This window comes from Emys orbicularis, chromosome 1 (genome assembly GCF_028017835.1).
Source record: "Emys orbicularis isolate rEmyOrb1 chromosome 1, rEmyOrb1.hap1, whole genome shotgun sequence".
In the NCBI taxonomy this organism is placed as follows: domain Eukaryota; kingdom Metazoa; phylum Chordata; order Testudines; family Emydidae; genus Emys; species Emys orbicularis.
Window position 1 is genome coordinate 312,940,998 of NC_088683.1, and position 23,998 is coordinate 312,964,995.

The following is a 23,998-nucleotide window of genomic DNA, read 5'->3' on the forward strand; positions in this document are numbered from 1 at the left end:
AAGGTCAAAATTCTCAAGCCTGGTACTCAGTACCACCGCTCCCAATGGAAGTCCACGGCTGCTATGGATGTCCAGCACCTTTGAAAATTGATCACTTTTATTTAGGTACCTAACGATGGATGTAGCAGCCGATGGATAGAGCCTGTAAGCACTCAAGGGTCAAAATTGTAGCTTAATAAATATTAAGGAATCAAAATCAGAATTGAACAGGTAGTTAATACGCTGGAAAGCTGCTTTTTACACCACGGAGTATGAATCATTTTTTTGTGGGTGCATATCTGGGTCACGTGTATTGTAATGGTCAACCATCAAATGAGAGTTGCTATACTGGCTGTGGTCTTGAAGACTGTACATTGTTAGCTGGTGAAAGCACATCAGTGTCCAAAGATATTTTCCTTATGCATGACATCAATTGGACTGTGCCTTGGTAGTTTTTTTACCAGTATTTGTTTCCATGGTAAGTCTCAGCTTAATGAGCATGTAAAGCAATAGTTCACACGTCATCCCTCCCTATCATTTTCTGACTGTTCGTATTGTTAATTACAGGTGTAATTATCCGGGGGAGATATTCCATAGTGTGCCTTCATGTTGCCCCTTGTCTTCACTGTGCTCGTTCTGTACTCTTGCTTCTTAACCAGTGGAAGCTGTGACCTCTATGATGAGCTAAAGGAGTTGAAAACTGAATTTGACATCAATCTCTACCAGCGATTAGCAGAACCAGAGAACAGAACTAACTTGATAGTTGCACCAGCAAGTGTGTCCATTTCTTTGGGGCTATTGCAGTTTGGAGCTCAAGGAAACACCTTTATGCAGCTGGAAAATGCTCTTGGATACAACATCCACGGTAATTTGCTCTTTGACAAATTATTTTTTAGCAATAACTGCTTTGCATTATATCATAAATTCACACTACAGCTTCCTTGACTAATGAGAAAGCAATTGCACAATCAAGCTAAACTTCTTTCTAATTAACAAGATCTGTAAGAGTTCATACTGCATTGTTTTTTTCCATATTTGACTGAATTGTAGGAACTGTTCAACCAGCTGATATGTATGTATTCTTCCTACTTCTTTCTGAGCAGTGCTCACTCTTTCTACTGCATTTTAAAACAACTACATTAAAAAAATGAAGATCTGGAAGGAACATGTAACTCCAGCTAAACTAATGTTGGATTCTCAGGATTTTCTTTCCATTTTAACCAAAGATTAATCCTACCATCTGACAATATATCCATAGCTATTTTTCATGATCTGCACACTGGTTATAGAAAACAGGTGACTGTCTCATCTTCAAAATTTGTAGCTTATACATACTGTGCCAGCTTTAGAGCGATCAGTATTCTTAAGCATGACATTTATTTTCATCACATGAAGGCAAAAGTTAAAATGTATAGAGATTGCTATGTTGTGTTCTGTAACCTTACTTAGTCATTATTGCCTTTCTGTAAAGTATTGGTATTCAAAAATAACCATTCCAGCTCAATCCAGCTATTATATACAGAAAAAAACCTATATGTGCTATATATTTTCTCTGCCTCTCACACACAGTATCTACAGCACAAATACCCTATCAAACAAAGGTATTACTTGCAATGATGCCATTTTGCTACAATTCAATCAAGTCGTTTTTAACCAATACTCATTTATGTAAGAATTGTACCTTGCTGTTTGCCATACATCTTGCCTCTTAGGGACTTAATTATTGAGAGAGCTTTAGAAAATGGACTAGATAATGAAATTAAGGCAATAGTCCCATCCATATAAAAAGTGACAAATAGCACTAAAGAGGTTTTCCACTGATTGGTGAAACCTATTACTTATTTCAATGCTTTTCTTCCTTCCTTCCTTCCGTGCTGTGGATAAAGTTAACAAAACGGCATATCCCTGAGGAAAGGCTGGCATTAGTTTTAGTTGTATACATCACAAACCACATAGGTTTCTGACTTCAGGTAAACTTACTTGTGTTTAATGTGAAAATAAATCAGAATGGCAACTATGACCAATCTGCAGCAACAATGAACTTCCAGAAAGAAAGAAAGAAAGAAAGAAAGAAAGAAAGAAAGAAAACCTGTTTCCCCAAATGGCATGTTTGGCTAAATGCAGCAGAAATAGATCAAATAAACGTTTTCCTTGAGATGAGTAAAACCAACTCACTGACATACATAGCAGATAGAAAACTGCATTCCTCTATTATACTTTGGTGCGAACATTTTTGTAGCTCTGCCTTTAACTATAATGAGGGATGTGGTACAAAAATGCACCAATCTGGCAAAAACTACCTCGATAGCCATCAGTATCCATTGAAAGTTCAATCACTCTTTAGGGAGAATCAGCTTTCCCTGGCTTTAATAACCTCTTTTAATGTTCTGCAGCTTTTCTAATATCTGTTCTAGCACAGGCTGTTTGAGCAAAATAATGTCTAAAGATTTGTCTGTCTGAATAATAAATATCAAATAAAATATTTGAAAGCAGTTTTGAACTAGCCTCCAAGTAAAAATTCAGAACTTTGGTTAGCTAAGATTGTTGTTGTTACTAAGGTTACAAGCTGAGGATACTGCATCTCATATAACATCTGCTTCTTATTTTACCATCTTTGAGTTCTTACATCCACATCGGAGCTTGCCAAACACTAATATACTAATGCAAAACACATGAGAAAGGCACTTTACACCTAAAAAATATCTGATTCTTCTTGACATCAGTTCAAGGAGTTCAATATTTTCCCCTTAAAGAGTAACAGAGCTAAGTTTTAACACTAAGCTGTATTAGTCTTCATGCAGGTTATTAAAGGGACACCATTAGGTTAAAAATCATTTAGTGGATTCTCGGGTGGTGTAAACTGGCCAATTTGGAATTTGGCCCCATATACTTAAAATGTCCTCACTGAGAGGCAGAAGGATCCTGTTCATAGGACATAGGTTTGGCAATCAGGAGAATTAGGTTCTATTCCTGATTCTGCTATTAACAAGTGGCAAGTCACTTCAGCTGTCTATGCCTGTGTTTCTCCTCCCACCCTTTGTCATGTCCAATTAGACTGAAGCTCTTTGAGACAGGGATTGCTTATTATGTGTTTGTAGTTGTGCCTAACACAATGGGGCCCTTATTTCCATTGGGTCTCTAGGCACTGCTATACCACAATGAAATAAAATAATAATAATAAACCCCACCTCTGCTTATTAAAATGGGAAGAATATTTTGAAAAATCTACTTTGCTTTTCCCCATTTATGCTGTTTGTTTCCTGTTTGGATTTCTCCCCCTTTGAAAAGTGGTAAAGAAGCTAGTAATGTTCATTTTTGTTTGTAGTTAATTCAAGCCAATCACTGTCCCAGGTTCTCCTGCACTAGCCAAGTGCTGCTGTGTTTAAGTTGCAAACACTTCAGGGGGATGTTAATCCATTTACAAAATAAAAACCTGTTTCAATTAGAATTTGTTAACAGAGAATTTCATTGACACATTTCTAGTGGTTTTAGATTCTGTAATAATAAATTTAAGCAAAATCTCTGTATAAAGTCAAATTGGACATGCCAGTGGCCTGCTAAGTGTATTTTAGGTTTATGCAAGTTGATTTTGTGTGTTAAGCTCAAGGGGGAGCTTGTCTCCCAGGATCTCTCCTTTTCTTTATATGGGGTAGGCTGGGTATCACCACTTCTGCAGCATCCTTCTCCTCTACCCGACTCCACAGAGGACACTCCACAGGGTCTTGGGCTGTTGTATAGGGCAGGAGAAGGTTGGGCACATCATCGCCCGCCCTTAACTCCATGGAGAAATCAGTGCAGCTCAAGGCTCCCCTCCCTGTTGCAGTGGACACCCTCCCACTTTCAGAAGGGATTCTGGAAACAGCTGCTGGCAGAGGAAGTGTTGGCACCATGTCTCCATTTGAGGGGAGAGCAGGAGGTCCCGGAGCCAATGTAGAGGCAAAGGGCTTCTTTAAGGACAGTGCTGTGCTTCCAGCACAGTCCCAAAATCTGAGATTCAAGGGCATCAATCATGTGTGTGCGTCCTCTCAACAGAATGATTTAGGGAAAATTCCAGAAGGGGAAGCTCCAGAGTTTTCCCTCCCCCAACATTCCTCTTACAGATAAAATGAAGCTTAGTGGATTGTATTTTAATGCTTCTAATAACACCCTTGTTCTTATAGATTTTAGATGAATTTAGATGCAAAGTAGTATTGTATTTTAAGACTTCAAAAACTTTATGGTGACCAAACCAAAACCAAGAATGTATAAAAGAAGGGTTACTTATTGAAAACTGTTGTTCTTCGAGAGTTGCCTCTATGCCTTCATATTTATCTAGTGCCTCTAGTGTCGAGCTCCAGAACTGTACAATAAAGCCATGTCCACAGGTGGTGCAGTAGCACTCTCCTATTAGAATGACATCATAGGCTCCATCTTTGAAAGGAAGTGCACCTCCCCGACAACCTTAGTTCCTTCTCCCTAGCCTGGGGAGTCCTGAAATATGAAGAATGCTGAGACAAATGGGAGAGTGGGTTGGTAGTGTGACTGCACAGAGGCAACTCTTAAAGAACAGCAGTTACTAACTTTCTTCTTTGAGAGCCTTTGTGAATTCCCACGAATGGGAGCTTAGCAAGTGGTGCCACCATCAGAGAACAGCGGGCAAGGAGTTCTAGGAAAAAGCAGACTGCAACACTGCCTTACCACACAAGCATTGCCGCGCGATACCAAGTCCAACGACTAGGGCTTAGTGAAAGTGTGTCAGAACTACATGTAGCTGCTTTGTAAATCTCTACAATAGGAACCTAGCTCAGAAAAGCTACAGAGGCAACTGTGGCCCTAGTCAAGTGTACTGGTTTTCTGGTGAAGAAGTAACAACGTCCAATACGTCTCTTAATCAAGTGGGAAAGAGCTTGTTACTAATAGGCTCCCCCTTATACCTCTCCCCAAAGGCAACAAATAATCTGTTTGATCTTCCAGGGGGCTTAGTCCCACCCCGGTAATAATAGAGATAGATGCAAAAAGAGACGTGTGCTGTTAGATGTTAAAAGATGTTTATACTTAAGTATAAACAGGACTCCCCTGGCTGAGCATGACATTTTGATTAAAAGCCTACAACAATATAAAATGAACATGGCACATATTAAATGGATTAAAACCTGGCTAACTGCTAGGTCTCAAAATGTAAATGTAAACAGGGAATCATCACTGAGCAGATGTGTTACCATTGGGGGCCCCACAGAGATTGGTTCTTGGCCCTACACTATTTGATATTTTTATCAATGATGTGGAAGAAAACAAAGTTTGAATTGATAAAGTTTGCAATGACACAAAAATTGTGGGAGGACAGATCACTGGTACAGAGCAATCTGGCTTTGCTTGTGTCCATCTTACCAAGCAAACAATGTAAGTTTTAATATGGCTAAATGTAAATGCATCTATCTAGGAACAAAGACTGTGAGTTGTGCTTACCAGGTGGGGGACTCCATCCTGGAAAGCAGTGACTATAAATACATCAGAGGAATAAATACCATGGGGAGAGAGGAGTTATTTAAGTTATGCAGCAATGTTGACACAAGAATAAATGGATATAACAAGTTTAGGATTGAAATTAGACAATGATTTCAAAATACCAGAGGAGTGAAGTTCTGCAACAGCCTTCCAAGGGGAGCAGTGGGGACAAAAAACCTAACTAGCTTCAAGACTGAGCTTGATACGTTTATGGAGAGGATGGTACGATGAGACTGCCCACAATGGCATGTAATCTGTGACTGCTATTAGCAAATATCTCCAGTGGCTGGCGATGGGACACTAGATGCGGAGGGCTCCGAGCTACTTCAAAGAATTCTTTCCCAGGTGTCTGGCTGGTGGGTCTTGTCCACATGCTCAGGGTCTGATTGTCATATTTGAGGTCCAGTAGGAATTTTCCCCCAGGTCAGAATGGGAGAGACCCAGTGAAGTTTTTGCCTTCCTCTGCCGCATGGGGCACAGGTCACTTGCAAGTTTAAACTAGAGTAAATGGTGGATTCTCTGTAACTTGAAATCTTTAAATCATGATTTGAGGACTTCAGTAACTCAGCCACAGGTTATGGGTCTATCACAGGAGTGGGTAGGTGAGGTTCTGTGGCCTGCAATGTGCAGGAGGTCAGATTAGATAACCATGGTCCCTTCTGGCCTTAAAGTCTATGAGACTGAAAAAGAATTGTGGGTTGTGCTGGATAAACCACTGAACATGAGCTCCCAGTGCAAAGCTGTGGCCAAAAGGGCTGATGGAGGAACGAACAATAAAAAGAGAGTTCTGTTTAGGTCTCTGGCAGCAGAGAAGGAACTGAGATGGATGGGGGATGCCCTATCTTATATAGATGGAGCCAAAGATGTCATGTTAGCACAAGCACTACTGTATTTCCCCACCTCTCCTCCCACAAGTGGCTACAGCTGTGTTATACAGTTTGGCAGCTCAACTCTCACAGCAGAAGACATAAATGGGGATATACAGCGGCCCCCAAAGAAGAAGAGTATTTTTTTAAAACAAGAGCAAATAGAATGTGATGTAAGGTCAACTACTTAGTGCAGCCACAATATAGCAATTTCCAAGGTAATGTCTATCATACAGCTGTAAGTAGTAACACTACAGAGCTTGGGTTAAATACACAGAGAGGCTTTTTTTCCCTCCGAATTTAATCAGTGTTTTGAATTCTCTTCAACTTCCTATGAAAAAGATGGGCAGTTACCTGAACAGCCAGGGCACCTGCACGTACACCTAGATTAGATCTGTAGTTACAGTGATTCTCGCTCACATGCACAGAGTGAAAATAATAGCCAAATTTAACATTAGGAAGAAATTTTTCCACCAGGGCATATTGGAAGGTACCTCTTAGGCTTTCTTCACTTTCCTCTGGAGCAGCGAGCAGGGTTCATCCCTTAGAATTAAGTGATCATGGCCACACAGTCATTTTCCTGTGATTGCAGTGAGGGAGGAGCTAACATTGGTGGACCTTTGTTCTTTCTATTAATGTCATCTGTGTTTTGCTACAGAAAGCTCTCGGTATGTACAACGTACTGCAGAGTATCCCTAGGCAATAGTCTCCGCCTCACTAATAGTTTCACATACTTGAATTTTGAATTACTTTACATTGTTGTAGCATCCAGAGGGCCCAATCAGCATTGACACCCTATTATGTTAACAGCTGTTGCAATCACATAGGAAGAAATGGTCCATTGCTATTTGTTAAGTGCTGACAATTTTCTCGGCAATGAATGATCATTAACACTTTATTTTTGCTATTTTAAGTTCAACATGAGAATTACAGCATGGAATTTTTCTCCGGTCTGGCAGATCCAAAAGTGCAGGACTTCTTACATACCGGGTACGAAGAAGTGACCAACTCTAGCCAAGGCCCTGTGGTTCAGCTGGCATGTGCCCTATTTGTGCAAGCTGGAGTTCACCTGTCTCCTGACTTCATTGAACATACTGCACTCTGGGCAAACAGCAGCCTGCAAAAAATCAACTTCAGTGAGCCTAACAGCACTGCTGCACAGATAAATGAATGGGTTACCGGTAACACTGAAGGTAAAATAACTAATAGAGATGATTATGTAGGACCCAACTGTACTAATAAAAACTGTACAGATACCAGCAGTTAGCACTCTACATACCAAATGTAGTAATGTTTAGTCTATGCTTTCTACAGAAAGGCATAGTTTAGCAGTCTTGAACACAAGACTGGGAACCAGGAATGTCTGTGCTCTAATCACAACTCTGATATTGCCTCACCGCATAACCTTGGGCAAGACTGCAGTAAGTCTAGGTACCTAAGTAAAGGATTATGGGATCAAGCCCTTAACCAGTCTGCCTTAGTCCCTTGCTTTGTAAAATGGGGCTAATATCATCAACCTCGCAGGGATGTTCTAAGAATAATTAGCTAGAGCCAAATTCTCCCAGCTATCACTGAGTGTAGTATTCACCACAATGAATACTTCCAGTAAACTCAGTAGTAGGTGTTTTGTAGTATTGACCCATTAGTTTGTACAGTGAAAATAGAAGATGAAATTAGCTAACTTTATTCCTTTACATGACCAGGAAGTTTAATGAAACGAAATCCAATCTTAATGAAAAATTGACTGTAAGCCATTAGAATCACTGGGCCAAATTAATCACTGGTTCATGCCACTGATTTTGCACAAGTTATACTAGGAATGGATTTAGCTATCAACTTGATTAGCAGATAACTAATGTGATTTTAAACATGCATGTTGAAGTTGATACTAGTTGCTCTTGAAAAGTCTCCTCTATCTTCCTCAACAGAACTATAATAGGACTTTATGATAGAAATTGATTGCTCAAGGAAACATTGTTGACAATGTCAGCTCGCACTTTGATAAAATTTTCCTATATTTTTTGACACTGCCAATGGCTTTCATAGTAGGGAGGTGAATAAAATGGCATGATCAGTTAGAAAACTTCACACTAGAGCCCTTATTTCATGGCAACGAGGACACAACCATGCCTTAGGCCTCTTTTCTATCATTGACACTACCAGAGTCTCTGGGCATAATTTCACGTTCAACTTATTGCACATAGATTTAGCCACACTTTTTTCATTACTGCTAGACGCAGTTATGCAGTCATTTAAGACTAAAAATTTACCCTTCTTAGAGATTTTAAGGTCAGAAGGGACCATCATGACCATCTAGTCTGACCTCCTGCACATTGCAGGCCACACAACCTCACCCACCCACTTCTGTAATAGATCCCTAACCTCTGGCTGAATTACTGAAGTCCTCAAATCTTGACTTAAAGATTTCAAGTTACAGAGACTCCAACATTTATTCTAGTTCAAACCAGCAAGTGACCCAGGCCCCAAGCTGCAGACAGAGGTGAAAAACCTCCTAAGTCTCTGCCAAGAAAAAGTAAGGGATACACTAATTTTCTGAGCTCAAATATGAACAAAAGTATGAAACGGATGTCAGCCTGACCCTATTTGTTGCAGGTAGAATGCTCTCCTCTGTGACTTGGCCACTTGTGTAGCACATCAGGACAAAAGGATTCAGAAGAGTTTGAAAAAAATAATCTGATAATTTGGTCCTATGTATAATGTCACTTAAAAAATGAGAGAGAGAGATATGCAGGATTAGTGTGTGTGTGTGTGTGTGTGTGTGTGTGTGTGTGTGTGTGTGTGTGTGTGTGTGTATATATATATAAAATTCTTCTCCTTTTCTTATGCAGGTGGAGAAGCAGACTGCATACATCTGGATACAGTTGGTTCACCACTTACTCAGATGGCTGTGGTGAGCACCATGTACTTCAAAAGCATGTGGCAAAAGAAATTCTCTTTCGCAGATACTCAGTCCTTGCCTTTTACCACTGCGGAGGGCGTCACCCTGAAAGTGCCCACAATGTACCACACGGCTGAAGTCAATTATGGTAACTACTTTTCATGCCATGTCTGACAGATGAAACAATATTGTAAACTACATACATTTTTAATTTATTTACTTCCAGCACTGCCTGCAATGTGCTAGGTGCTGCACAAACATGGAGGAAAGCGCTTTGGAAAAACACCAAAATATAATAGCTCAGAAATAGACCTTTTCTCTGACATATAAAACCTGTGAGTGTATTATGCTTCTATCCAAACTTCTCCTGAGATAGATACTGTAGTTTAATGATGATTGAAGACGAAAGTAGGAGCCAGTAATGCCCTACAGTATCATAGGCTTGAACATGAGATCTTGTTTTAGGTCTCAAACCTGCCCTCGCTGAAGTAAATGGCAAAACTCCGCTGACTTCAGTGGGAGCAGGATTGGACTCTCATTGAGAGATGGAATGTTGAGCAGAACACTGGGATTTTTCCCTGCTCAATCTGAAAAGTGTGGGATCTCTTCGCCTGGAGAGCCATTTGAGGATGACAGAAAGGACAGTTGATATTTTAACATCTCCTGGACAGAAAAGTGTTATTAACAGTGCAGCACCCTCTCTCGTGCATATTGCAAAGGCTACACTGGGTCGGAATCTAAATCCTACTGCTGTACTGGAACCCATGATTTTCAGAACTAATGAGCACTACCAACTAAACCTTACTGACATTTTGTAATGATATGCAGCCAATTACTTATATAAACATTATGGTTACACCCCAGTATTTGTGAGACTGCAAATAGAACGAATAAACAGGAGTACTTGTGGCACCTTAGAGACTAACAAATTAGGTGCCACAAGTACTCCTGTTCTTTTTGCGGATACAGACTAACACGGCTGCTACTCTGAAATCTGTCAAAATAGAACGAATGATCATTGAGTCAAAAAAAACCAAACACCTCTACTCTTAAAGCACCAGCTGCTATATTTAATGCCTTCTCTGTGCTGACCACTGCAGGAGTTGTTCTTGGACATACCATTATTCCATTGGAACACTGGCTCCTTAAAGGAGGTTTAGCAGGGCTGTGATATTGTACTGCAAAAAGTTTTATATGCATGTATGTGACACAGTCAGCAACTAGTTAATATTAATGACACCTACATTAATAGATGCTGTACCCTGTTCCCTAAGCAATTATTCATTTGAAGGTCCATTAAGTTGTATCCTTTTTTGTGGTTATAGGTTTAAAGATTTTTGTCTGAATTTGACAGGTTTTAAAAGCTTTGTAGTTCAATAAAGCTGTGTGCTTCTTGAAAGCAGCTTAACCTGTGCTATTGATTTGGGTGTATGGATGAGCGCATTGAGAAGTACTTTGCCCAATGAGTCAAACAGGAGCTGCTTTTTCTTTTCTAGTGTAGTTCTGCTGAAAGGTGCTACATTGAAAGAGCTGGAGAATGAAGTCATCTATTTATTCAAAAACCGCTGTCATAAGACCAGTCACATTGTAAACTCACGCACTCTCACCAAAGTTCCTCAGCCCTGACCCAAAGGGAGTATCATTAGGGTGAGAAGACAGCTCAATCACCATGCTCCACTGGACTGGCTACCGAGAGAGCTATTTGTATTAGCAAATGTGCGATGTGGTCACTTGTCTGCTCGGAAGTGGATTGAGACCATTAACTCAGTTCACGTGAGCCAGTGATCTTCATTTATTAACAACCTGGTCTGTATTCAAGCCACTGACTTAGTGGTGAAAGGCTCTGTATCCTCGTACTAGTTCCTCGAGCCACCTAGTTCCTCAGAACTGCTTTTTCCCCTTGAGTGATGCCAAGGATTATGTTTTCAAACCCGCAGGTCAGTTCCACACCGCATCGCTGGAGCGGTTCGGTGTAGCCGAGTTGCCTTATCTGGGGGAGACAGTCAGCATGTTTGTGGTGCTTCCCAGTGATAGGAGGACATCTCTGTCCCAGATTGAGTCACACCTCTCAGCTAAAATCATTACTGTTTGGGCCAACAGCTTAAAGAGAATGAAGATGGATATTTTTCTACCTAGGTAAGTGACACTCTCCTTCTCAAGGGCCTGGCCATCCTCTAACCGTATCTTTTATTGTCAGAGTTGTGTTGTGTACATTATTATAGGCATAACCAATGATATAAAGGACATCTGTCCATTTAGTAGGACACTTTCAACTCCAGTCTCCTGATCACATGATCAGCACAGCAAAGCACCCTTTAGCCAGGAGAGGTGGGCTCGGGAATGCCAAATACTATACGTATCTTATAGACCAGGTATTCTCAAACTTCATTGCACCTCGACCCCCTTCTGACAACAAAAATTACTACATGACCCCAGGAGGGGGGACCAAAGCCTGAGTCCTGCCACCCTGGGGTTTATTTGGGGTACAATAACGCTTTAAAAATATACAAAGGGAAGAAAATTATTTGTGCCCATTCTTGCTTTTTTGCTTCATAAAGAAAACTTTAAGAAAAATTGTCTAAATATTTAAAAGTATTTTACTATGTGTTTTTAATATTAGAAATATTAAATGGCGCTCCAGCAACTATCACCAATCACTGCATTTCTTCTATGTACAGGGCAAGTTCACACTCTCAATCACTCCAGCCCTTCACTATTGCCAGAATTTGCACGTGACCCCAACAGTATTTTTCAAACAAATAGAACGTTAGGATGTGCCATCTGGGTGCAAAAGAGGGAGGGCATTTCCTGGATGTACTTAGCACATCAATCAGCACAGAAAAGCTTTATTACATACCTCCAGAAATACATTCCCCATGCTAATGAAACACCAAAAAATGTTTTGTGCATTAATGTTCTTTTTCCAAGCTAATGTTTTGCAGATGCATTCCTACCTACAACCAAATGTATTACAATTTTTAAAAAAAGAAAGCACAAATGGGGGCAAATGCAAAGTTCATGTATATATTTAAATGAAATCTACTGTGTTAATTTTAGATTCAGAATTCAAAGTCACTTTGACTTAAAAATGGTTTTACCTGCCTTGGGAATTACAGACATGTTTGATCCAACTGAGGCTGATTTTAAAGGTATTTCAGGTAAGATTATTCCCTATATAGGAAATGATCACTCCGTGTATAGATTTATTGTAGATGTTTATATGATATTTGTTTGACTGATTCAAGAGAACTGATCCTTCTGTATTAATTAATTAATTACTTCTGACTCCATGAACATTAAAAACAATCCAGATTCCATTGAGCTACTGTAGAATTGAAATTTATTTCAAACTACTGCATTTTAGGTTAAGCAAAATCTGGTGGTGGGGAAAATTTTTTTTAGAGATTAAAGCCAGTGAGACAGAACATTGCTGGAATGTGTTTGCTTAGGTGCCGGCTGAAGTCTACAAGGATCGCTGCAGATCAAGCACTTATTACTGGTTCTAAATAGCCATGCCACAGTCAAGTGACATTGGTGTAACAACAACAGGCCTCTCTATTCTGCGTCCTGATGTCACTCACGCAAACAACCTTTACGCATGCCTGTAATCTCGCTTTGTTTCTGTCCTGCAAGCCAACAATCAACATAATACCCAGCCCACAATATCCCAAGACCACATGTTGTTAAGATAGAAACTAACTACCATGTCTCAAAAAACCTGATCTTATTCTACTCACTGGAAAGTTTTATCCTGATTGAATATTAAAAGACTCCATAACTGTCCATGTGCTTTGACTGACATATATCACTTCCAGCAAGGTAAACAATTCCAATTTGGGCACTTGCATTCAAAGACTCTTAAATGGAGATTTTATGGTGAGACTCTCAGCCTTCTAATATGATTCTGGTCAGTGTGTGATTGTCATGAAATGGAGGCATAGCCACAAGAACATCTTCTGATACAGTGGAAACTGCTTTAGAGGAAGTTCCTGGTTGAAGTTTGCTTCCATGGGACAAAGCTCATGGCACAGATTTTGTTTTTTACCTCCTATTAAATTTGAGCATGTGTTCATTATAATGTGATCATTAATTGCATAGAATGCCTTGTTAATTAGAAATGAGGTGTTAATATGCTGACTAAAGTTCACTGACGGTTCACATTATAAATATGTATAAGAGCTATTTAGTTAGGATGAGTGCTTAAGGAGGATGAACTACAATGGACCAAGGCATACTGGGGACCTTCTATTGTACTGTTTATAACTTACTCCCATTGTGCTTTTTGATTAAGAAAAATGTGAGTGGCACTTTTTCTCAAATTTTCCCTGTTATATTATTTAAGGGTGTCTTTATTTTCCCTGTCTCCTCCCGCCCGGTATAATTCTGAGTTGACCCGCAGGATTAGGCACAAAGGAGAAAAGCAGTGCAATTGACTTTTACCCACAATAATAAATATGGAATGGGGAAGCTACTGTTCTGATAGAAACAGAACTATCCTCAGCACTCTAAGTGTCACTTTTCTCAGAGCTCTATTTTGTTTTACCAGTGATTCTTCCTGCTCAACATGTTTTTGTGGGAGTTTCTTTGGATTGCTTAGTTGACCCAGCATTAGTTCATTGTTCCCAACACACTCGGTAGTTGCCATTCATACCAAGAAATCTTACGGACTACTAGAATTAGTGAAAGATTAAACCACTGGTTGGTCACTTACCAATAGAATTCAGCATTTAATTCAGTGTTATTAATCACGTTTATTACAGTAGTGCCTAAGGACTGACCAAGAATGGGGCCCTGTTGTGCCAGATGCTGTATAAACACTGAGTAGCAGTATCCATGCCCTGAAGACCTTACAGTCTAACTGGACAAGATAGACACAGTGTGGGGGAGTGGGTAGAATACACAAGCAGAGTGAACAATGTGATTGTAGCAAAGGGCACTTAGTTCCACCGTTTTGTGGTGGGGAGGGGGAAGAGGGTTAGTTAGGAAAGGAGAAGCTAAGTGGAAAGAAAAGTGAAGGGGACAGGTCAGGAGAGAAGGGAGTAAGAGGGGCAGGTATGACGTGAGGGATGGGTAGGAGGAGGGTTAGAGCAAACAGCCAATGAGCACTGGGCAGAGAAAGTCCAGTCAAACCTGTAGAAAGTTTGGTCAATGTCTGAAGGTCCCTGCAGTGGCTGTTCCTGCTCCTGCCAGCTGGAATCTCTGGATGGTTCCTCTCTGAAGTTTTACCCAAGTGTTGTCTACATGGTGGGTACATGATGATGAAAGAACAGGAAGGAAGCAAACAAAGACTGTATGCTATCTTATCCCTTAAACCTTGTCCCATGCTTATAAGCTGCGTTGCAGTGCAGTTCCTCTCTAGGAAGACAGTGGGCCTGATTCCCATTGCCTTACACATATGCAAAATGATTATTCAGAGAATAGCAGCCAGATTCAGATCTGTTATATCAGTATAACTCTGTAAAAACTCTGTTCATTACACATCTCTGGAGTTACTCCAGATTTACACACTGACATAACAGATCAGGATTTAGCCCAATAACTTTTTAAAACAAAATTCTTAAAATAGATGACCAGACAATAGTGGGTTGGTTGCATCTTTCAACTAATTCTAGTGTCAAAAGGTTCTTGGCGTGAATGATACAAGAAAGGTTAAGTGACTTGTTCAAGGTCAGACAGCAAACCATTGGCAGACAGGGGGACAGAAATCAGTCTCCTATTCTTACTAGCCTTCGGATGTTGTTCTCCATAAAGTAGGCAGATAACTTTTAGACTAGGTTCTCCTCCGTAGTTGTTCATGGCTGCTACTAAAGTGAAAAAAAAAAATTCTTTAGCAATCATGACAATGACATTTCCCTGCAGATGTTCTCTTAATTGTTGTAGAGCTGTGACATTTTTTGGCTTTATTTGGTTTTAAATCAATTTTGATGTGCTCATTTATACATGGTAAAATAGCTTGATGTAGATGATACCACAACACTTAATTGCAGCACAGCCCTAACCAGACCTAGAATTTTATGTGGAACCCTATGGTCATGTGGTACTTGACCTATATTTAAGTTATATAGTTATTTAATCTTTTTATAGCTATTGCACTTTCAGGTTGACAACCACAAATGTTTAGAACTGTCCAATCAGTGAGTTGTCTGTGGAGATACAGGCTTTATCAGCTGTTAAGCGTTTGTAATACTGGTGAGGCTGCTGAAAAACACTATATGGATCAGTTCACCTTTAATAACATTCACAGATTGTAAACCCAGAAGGGACCATTAGATTATCTAGTCTAATCTTCTGTATATCACAGGCCATATAAATTCACTTCATTACTCTGGCACTGAGCCAATAACTTGTCTGAGTATGAAGAATATGTTTCAAACCGTAACAAATACAGTAGAACCTCAGAGTTCTGAACACCAGAGTTACAAACTGAGCAGTCAACCACACACATTATTTGGAAACGGAAGTACACAATCAGGCAGCAGCAAAGACAAAATAATAATAATAATAATAATAATAATAATTAAAAAAGCATGTACAGTACAGTACTGTGTTAAACGTAAACTACTACAAAAATAAAGGGAAAGCAGCATTTTTCTTCTGCATAGTAAAGTTTCAAAGCCGTATTAAGTCAATGTTCAGCTGTAAACTTTTGAAAGAACGTTTCTTTACCATCATATCAGAGTGATGAACAACCTCCTTTCCCAAAGCATTTGTAACTCTGAGGTTCTACTGTAGATAATTTATATTGGTAGTAGTGTTCTATAGAAGAACTTCAAACCATATCTCAAAAAGCTGGGAAAACATTATTATTGCTGTTTCACATATGGGGAAAATGGGGGCATGAAGAAAGTCAAGTGACTTGTCTAAGGTCACACAGCAAGCCAGTGATAGGCAGGGGAACAGAACCCAGATGTTATGCTTCTGTGTCCTGTTCTTGCTAACCACTATCCCACTGCCTCCCAAACGACAAGTGGTTACTTTACTTAGTATTTATATTAGCAAAATATTATTAATTGATTAATTCCTAACCCCCCTTTGTAAGATAAGTCATACTATCCCCATTGTACAGATGGGGAGACAGAGGCACAGGCCCACAAAGTGACTTGCCCAATGCTACACGGTGTCAGAGTCAGGATTAGAAGTCACACTTTTCCAATGCCCAAGCCCATGCTCATTCCTCCAGACCACCTCCCTACAACACATTTACACTGTAAACAGACAAGCAGAGTAAATCAAATCTCACCAAGCAGACAAGTTTCTCTCCCCACCATCTTTTTGAAGAAAATGTATTTTAACATCATGGAGGAAAGAGATCGGTGGAAGACATCTGTGACAAAAGGAAAGGTTAGAATCATAGAATATCAGGGTTGGAAGGGACCTCAGGAGGTCATCTAGTCCAACCCCCTGCTCAAAGCAGGACCAATCCCCAGACAGATTTTTGCCCCAAATCCCTAAATGGCCCCCTCAAGGATTGAACTCACAACCCCGGGTGACCCAGGCTAGATTGTAGTCAGCAGGTTATTACTTTACATTATTGCAGCAAAGTACCTGGAAAACTAACCAGTCCATAAAAACTGGACTAATTTTACAAAGTAATTGAACTTTTTTTTTTTTAGTTAATGCCATTTTGTAAATAGTTTACAATAATTAAAATTAAATGAGAGAAAAGGTTAAAGGAGAGATTGCAGTGTTTACAACCAGCATTTGTTTTTGGTAGAAATAAGTGCCATTTGTTGGAAATATTCTGATGTGTGCTGCTGTTTGTCTAGCAGTGTTAGAAACAATACCTGCAATTAGTAACTCCACAAACTGATCGCATTGTGAACAGTGCTGGTAAAAGTGTATTAAGAATTCTAACTGCAGTCATTCTGTAAATTCTGAATGTCCTAAGAAGTCACCAATGAACTACACAGGTTAAAGGGTTTTGACAGCAGTGGAGATGTGTTTATTTTGATCATTATTGATCATTATTCCGAAATTGTCTTTGAAAATTCTATTTACAGACATTTTTGGTTAAGATAAAATGCATTATCTGTTCTCTTTAATATCCAATACATCCTATCAGAGCTAGGCAAGAGGAATTAACTAACTGGTCTAAATTCATCTCTGAATTTAATAATTCAAACAAAAACTGTCCTACCTACCCTGGATTAAATGTCTGGTATCTACAGGATTTTAGGAGTTCCGATACTATGAGAATGAGAAGCAGTATAAGAGAAAAGCTAAGATAGAAGTGGCTCAATTTTTTTTCAACTGGGTTGTGTTGATTTTACAATGACAAACAAATAACTATTAATACTTACTTTTGGTTGGTTTGTTAGAGCAAGGCGGGCTTTACATTTCAGAAGCTATTCATAAAGCAAAGATTGAAGTGACAGAAGAAGGTACGAAAGCATCAGGAGCTACAGGTAAATCAGACATACAAACTTCAGTAATGTTTTGCATCTGAGCCATATCATAGCAGCAACAAATATTATAATTAAAGGCCCTGATTTAACAAGGAATTTACACGTGCTTAAATCCATCCCTATTCAGCCAGGCACACAAGAATGTGCTTTATTGAAGCCCCATTAACTCCAAAGTTAAACATACCTCTATGTGCTTTGATGAAGAAAAGAAATGTTTAAGAAACCATTTCCATTCTACCTCCTATTTTCAGTTGCTCATAACTTTCTTAAAACATTTTCCTTTTCAAGTTTAGTCTCAGAACATGGGATAGTCCGAGAAAAACCCAAACACCTATTTTTCAGATTAGCAAGCGTTGAACTACCAGGACCCCAAAACATCTTTTTTTTATTCAAACCTTCTATTATGCTCAAGTAACTTTATTGAAAGGCAATTGACAGGCGTCATTTGCTGTGGGGCAAGGAGCATCGTTACTGCCTCCTCCACCCCTATTTTTAATAGGTCAATATATTCCATTATGTCTTCTATTCCCCTCCTTCCCCCCAACTTTGCAGGATATAATATAATCATGTATAATGTTCTATGTGCTGACACAACATTGTCACTCTCTCCCAATTTTTCTGAGATGATGCCCCTGGCAACTGACCTTTCACGCTTGGCTTACAGAGCCAGTGTTTTGAGGAAAGCACTACAATAATGTTAAAGTTAAGGACGCGAAGTAAGTGATTCTAAGTTGATCTAAGATACGTCTACTTCAGCTATGCTATTCTCGTAGCTGAAGTTGCATATCTTAGATCGATCCCCCACCCCCCCCCCCAGTGTAGACCAGGCCCCTGTATCTAGTGCTAAGCATTGCTCAACCACACTTAAGGATCTGGCTCAATATGTCTGTGGTAGCATTATTTTGATGCTAGTGTCCATATGCACACTATATAATTAACTTTGCTGTGGAGACAAAGGTTGAGTTCCTTGACTTAAATTCTCATCCTTATTGGTAAACTAACATACCTGTAATGTTTCCAATAAAATCCCCTACAGAAGATAGAAGTCATCCTATAATGTTTACATATCAAAGACTAAATATAACTGCAATCAGCAGACATATCACCCGGTCCTAGTCCCACTGAAGTCAATGACAGAAGTTCCATTAATTTCAGCAGGAGCAGGCCCACTAAAAAGAACTGCTTTTCAGAAATAGAGGTGGTGTTCAGGAAGGGCTGGAAGAGTAAGAAGGTAATCTGTCATAGAATCATAGAAATATAGGGCTGGAGGGACCTCAAGAAGTCATCAAATTCACCCCCCTGCACTGTGGCACAATCAATTATACTTACACCATCCCTTGACAGGCATTTGTCCAGCTGGTTTTTAAAACCTCCAATGATGGCGAGTCCATAACCTTCTTTGGAAGCGTATTCCAGAGTTTAACTGCCCTTAAAGTTAGAGTATTTCCTAATATCTAACCTAAATCTCCTTGACTGCTGATTAAGTCCATTACTTTTTATCCTACCTTCAGTGAATATGGATAACTGTTCATTGTTCTCTTAACAGCCCTTAACATACTTGAAGATTTATCAGGTTCACCCTCAGTCTTCTTTTCTCAAGACTACAGGTGCCCCCCCCCCTTTTTAAACTTTTCTTCATAAGTCACATTTTCTAAACCTTTCACCATTTTTGCTGCTCTTCTCTACACTCTGCCATTTGTCCACATATATCCTCATGTGGTGTGTAGAATGGGACGCAGTACTCCAGCTGAGGCCTCACCAGTGCCAATTACTTCTTGTGTCTTACTTACAACACTAGTTAATACACACCAGAATATTAGTCTTTTCTGCAGCTGCATCACATGGCTGACTCTCATCCAATTTGTCATGAATTATAACCCTCAGATCTTTTTCAGCAGTACTATCACCTACCCAATTATTCCCCATGTTGTAGTTGTGCATTTGATTTTTCAAATGTGGAGGCAGCAGAGAGCAAACAGGCCAGTACCAGAATATTTGTAAACTTAGCACTGCACATATTCAGGGTAATGCCATCTGCTTTCCTCTACTCTACTGTCCCAAATGTGGTCAGCTTGATAGAAAAGAACAATGGCAAAAACACTATCACACTGTCTTCTACCTGGTTAACTTTCTCTTTAGCCACCAAGGTGTTCTCTTCTCTTACTCCTGTACTCCATTGCTAGAGCAGTCATGGCTGGTTTTAACATGTTTATAGCTATATGCAATTGTACAAGATCTGGTTACTTAAAACCGTGGAACATCTAGTCATACATTTTATTGCAAAGAAAAATTTGGAAATAATTAGATTGTGGGAGAAAGAAGGAAATCATTCTAATCAAACTAGATTTGTAAACTATTTTTAATATATATCTTGGATTAAAATTATTTTTGGCAAATGGTTTTATCCTAAAAAGCCTACAAATGTGTTAATTTTTAGTCAGTGTATTAGTTACACTACCTAGCTACCTAGAAACGCATTTGGGCAATTATTAGGGCTGTCAAGCGATTAAAAAAATTGATTGCGATTAATCAGGCTGTTAAACAATAATAGAATACCATTTATTTAAATATTTTTGGATGTTTTCTATATTTTCAAATATATTTCAATTACAACACAGAATACAAAGTTTACAGTGCTCACTTTATATTTTTATTACAAATATTTGCACTGTAAAAAAAACAAAAGAAATAGTATTTTTCAACTCCTCCATTACTGTAGTCCAATCTCTTTATCATGAAAGTTGAACGAACGAATGTAGAATTATGTAAAAAAAACTGCATTCAAAAATAAAATATAAAACTTTAGAGCAGGGGTGGGCAAACTTTTTGGCCCGAGGGTCACATCTGGGTATGGAAGTTGTATGGCAAACCATGAATGCTCACAAAATTGGGGGTTGGGGTGCGGGAGGGGAAGAGAACTCTGGCTGGGGATGCAGGCTCTGGGGTGGGGCCAGAAATGAGGAGTTCAGGGTGCAGAAGGGGGCTCTGGGGTGGGACAGGGGGTTGAGATGGGGGGGTGCAGGCTCCAGCTGGGGGTGCAGGAGGGTGCTCTGGGCTGGGACCAAGGGGTTAGGAGGGCGGGAGGGGGATCAGAGCTGGAGCAGGGGATTGGGGGGAAGAAGGGGTTCAGAGGTGCAGGCTCCGGGTGGCGCTTACCTCAAGCAGCTCCAGGAAGCAGCGGCATGTCCCCCCCCCCTCTGGCTCCTAAACAGAGGCTCGGCCAGGCAGCTCTGCACGCTGCCCCGCCCACATGTGCCACCCCTGCAACTCCCATTGGCTGTAGTTCCCAGCCAATGGGAGTTGTGGGGCAGTGCTTGGGGCAGGGGCATGCCCCTGCTTCCAGGAGCCATGCAGAGTCATGGCATGTGTGGAGCAGGCAAGCCCCCAACCCTGCTCCCTGGCTGGAGTGCCGGAGCAGGGCAAGCCTCCAACCCTGCTCGCCAGCGGGAGCTCGAGGGCCGGATTAAAATGTCTGAAGGGCCGGATACAGCCCCCGGGCCATTGTTTGCCCACCCCTGCTTTAGAGCCTACAAGTCCACTCAGTCCTATTTCTTGGTCAGCCAATCACTCAGACAAAGTTGGTTACAATTTGCAGGAGATAATGCTGCCTGCTTCTTGTTTACAATGTCACTTGAAAGTGAGAACAAGCATTCGCATGGCACTATTGTAGCCAGCGTTGCAAGATATTTACGTGCTAGATGCGCTAAAAATTCCTATGTCCCTTCATGCTTCAACACCATTCCAGAGGACATGCGTCCATGATGATGATGGGTTCTGCTCAATAATGATCCAAAGCAGAGCGGACCAACGCATGTTCGTTTTCATCATCTCAGTCAGATGCCACCAGCAGAAGGTTGATTTTTTTCTTTTTTGGTGTTTTGGGTTCTGTAGTTTCCGCATCTGAATGTTGCTCTTTTAAGACTTCTGAAAACATTCCCCACACCTCGTCCCTCTCAGATTCTGGACGGCACTTCAGATTCTTAAACCTTGGGTCGAGTGCTATAGCTATTTTTAGAAATCTCACATTAGTACCTTCTTTGCGTTTTGTCAAATCTGCAGTGAAAGTGTTCTGGGTCATTATCCGAGACTGCTATAACATGAAATATATGTCAGAATGTGGGTAAAACAGAACAGGAGATATACAATTCTCCCCCAAGTTCAGTCACAAATTTAATTAATGCATTATTTTTTTTAAACAAGCATCAGAATGGTGGCTGAAGCATGAAGGGGCATATGAATATTTAGAGTATCTGGAACGTAAATACCTTGCAATGCCCACTACCAAAGTGCCATGCAGACGCCTGTTCTCACTTTCAGGTGACGTAAAAAGAAGCAGGCAGCAGCATCTCCCATAAATGTAAACAAATTTGTTTTTCTTAGCAATTGGTTGAACAAGAAGTAGGACCTGAGTGGAGTTGTAGGCTCTAAAGTTTTACATTGTTCTGTTTTTGAGTGCAGTTATGTAACAAAGTTACACTTTCATGATACAGATATTGCACTATAGTACTTGTATGAGGTGAATTGAAAAATACTGTTTCATTTTTACAGGGAAAATATTTGTAATAAAAATACTATAAAGTGAGTACTGTATACTGTATTCTGTGTTGTAATAGAAATCAATATATTTGAAAGTGTAGAAAAACATCCAAAATATTTAATAAATTTCAATTGGCATTCTATTGTTTAACAGTGCGATTAATCACAATTAATTTTTTTGAGTTAATCACGTGAGTTAACTGCAATTGACAGCCCTAGCAATATTTAAACAGGGTTTTTATTTTTATAACTTTAAAAATGTAAGTTAAATAGATAGTAAGAAAATAACTGCAGAGAGGAAGCAGTCTTATAGTTCAGACACTGCACTGGGATTCAGGAGATTAGGGTTCAATTCAGGAGTCTGCCATAAGCTTCCGGTGTGATCTCAGGCTGATCACTTCATCTCTCTGTGCCTGTTTTTCCAATCTGCAAAAGGGGGATAATTTGTGTCATTTGTCAACTTACTGTAAACTCTGTCTCTATGCATAGATGGTTATGAACAGGGCAAGTGGTGCAGTCGTGTCTTGACCAGGCATTAGTACTATCAATGAAAAAAATATCAGTGGTGAGTCTTAAAACTCAAAGGCAAGCAAGCGTAATTACTCAGTGAGCAGACAGCACTGCATTACCTATGTAATTCATCCTTGCAAATTTACTTGCTCGTTCACTTGGGGAGATTTTTTTCTGCTGGGTTAAACAAACATTACATTTATTTTTATCACAGTAAGGGCAGATGAATAATTTGGTGGTTAGGGTAGTAAAAATCTGAGTGTTTTAGGAGGGTGCTCTGTCGAAGCGAAGGCAAAACTGAAACTGACACGTGAATGTTTTCTCTCTCTTGCATTGCAGCTATGGTGCTATTAAAAAGATCTCGAACTCCTATTTTCAAAGCAGACAGACCTTTTATCTTTTTCCTAAGGCATGCCAATACAGGTACGCATAATTCATTTATTCAGTAGAGGAGTCACTCACCTAATAGTAAAAAAATCTTACTAGTGTTTCCCATAAATAAATAAGGAGCTATTCTCTAAAATGACTTCAATTTCCATAAAACTCCTTAAAAAATATAATCTGTAGAATAAATTTTCAACTACAAACAGTGGAAGCAGAAAAACTGACAATCATGGGAATTCAGTTAGACTTTTCTTTGGCATAAATTTAGTGCCCAAAGGCACTCTGATGGCCCTGGGGACTAACATCCATTTATCTGAAGAATGGAAAGGTAAAGCACATGCAGGGGCAATGCAAGTTTCTCCTCCCCTGTCCTGCCCCTATGCCTCAAATCTAAGCATCTCCTTATTTGGAGAGGCATGGAGCCTAATCTGTCCTGTCACGGCTTGGTCTCTTGCCGAGACAAGCAAGAAAGTTGCTACTTGTAAGTATTAAAAGTGGCTTTACTAAGCAAATTGAACAAAAAAATTAAAACTTACTATACTCAACTATGCACTTAATAGGATGAAAATTAGACTGTAAAATAAAAATTTAGAGAAATCAAGTGGAGCAAGAAAGAAAACACCAAACAGCATTCTAATCAGAATAGCATCAGAAACATTCATAGCATAGCAAATCACATTTTTTTCCTTCTATTTATCATCAAAAAAGTGTAAAAATATACAATTGCTTTTGGTAGAAGTCGGTCTTTGGGGAGGGGAAAAGAATAAATAAAGCTACTATTAAAAATACTGATGTTTAATGTTTGGCTTATTTGAGGGGCAGCAAGCTCCAAACTCCTACCACCTGCAAGTTAACAATAGGTCTCACTACAGAACAAAAGCCCAGGAACTCTCCCCCCAATACTTATATTCTGCAATGTGCTAGGCACTTTCCAA

General features: G+C 39.8%; 1 protein-coding gene across 1 annotated transcript; it reads left to right on the plus strand.

Annotated features, from left to right (window-relative positions):
• The first annotated feature begins 585 nt into the window (after positions 1-585).
• On the plus strand, positions 586-23,128 carry SERPINE3 (serpin family E member 3). The gene is made up of 7 exons (XM_065397573.1): positions 586-844; positions 7,289-7,522; positions 9,179-9,376; positions 11,166-11,364; positions 12,286-12,386; positions 17,547-17,633; positions 23,019-23,128. The coding sequence occupies exons 1-7, from the start codon at positions 586-588 to the stop codon at positions 23,126-23,128; spliced, it is 1,188 nt and encodes a 395-aa protein (XP_065253645.1).
• Positions 23,129-23,998: the final 870 nt, after the last annotated feature.

Coding starts and splice junctions, on each gene's coding strand:
- SERPINE3 (XM_065397573.1), top strand. CDS start 586: ATGTTGCCCCTTGTCTTCACTGTGCTCGTTCTGTACTCTTGCTTCTTA. Junction 9,377..11,165: donor CACGGCTGAAGTCAATTATG/GTAACTACTTTT, acceptor TCAAACCCGCAG/GTCAGTTCCACACCGCATCG. Junction 11,365..12,285: donor ATGGATATTTTTCTACCTAG/GTAAGTGACACT, acceptor TGTTAATTTTAG/ATTCAGAATTCAAAGTCACT.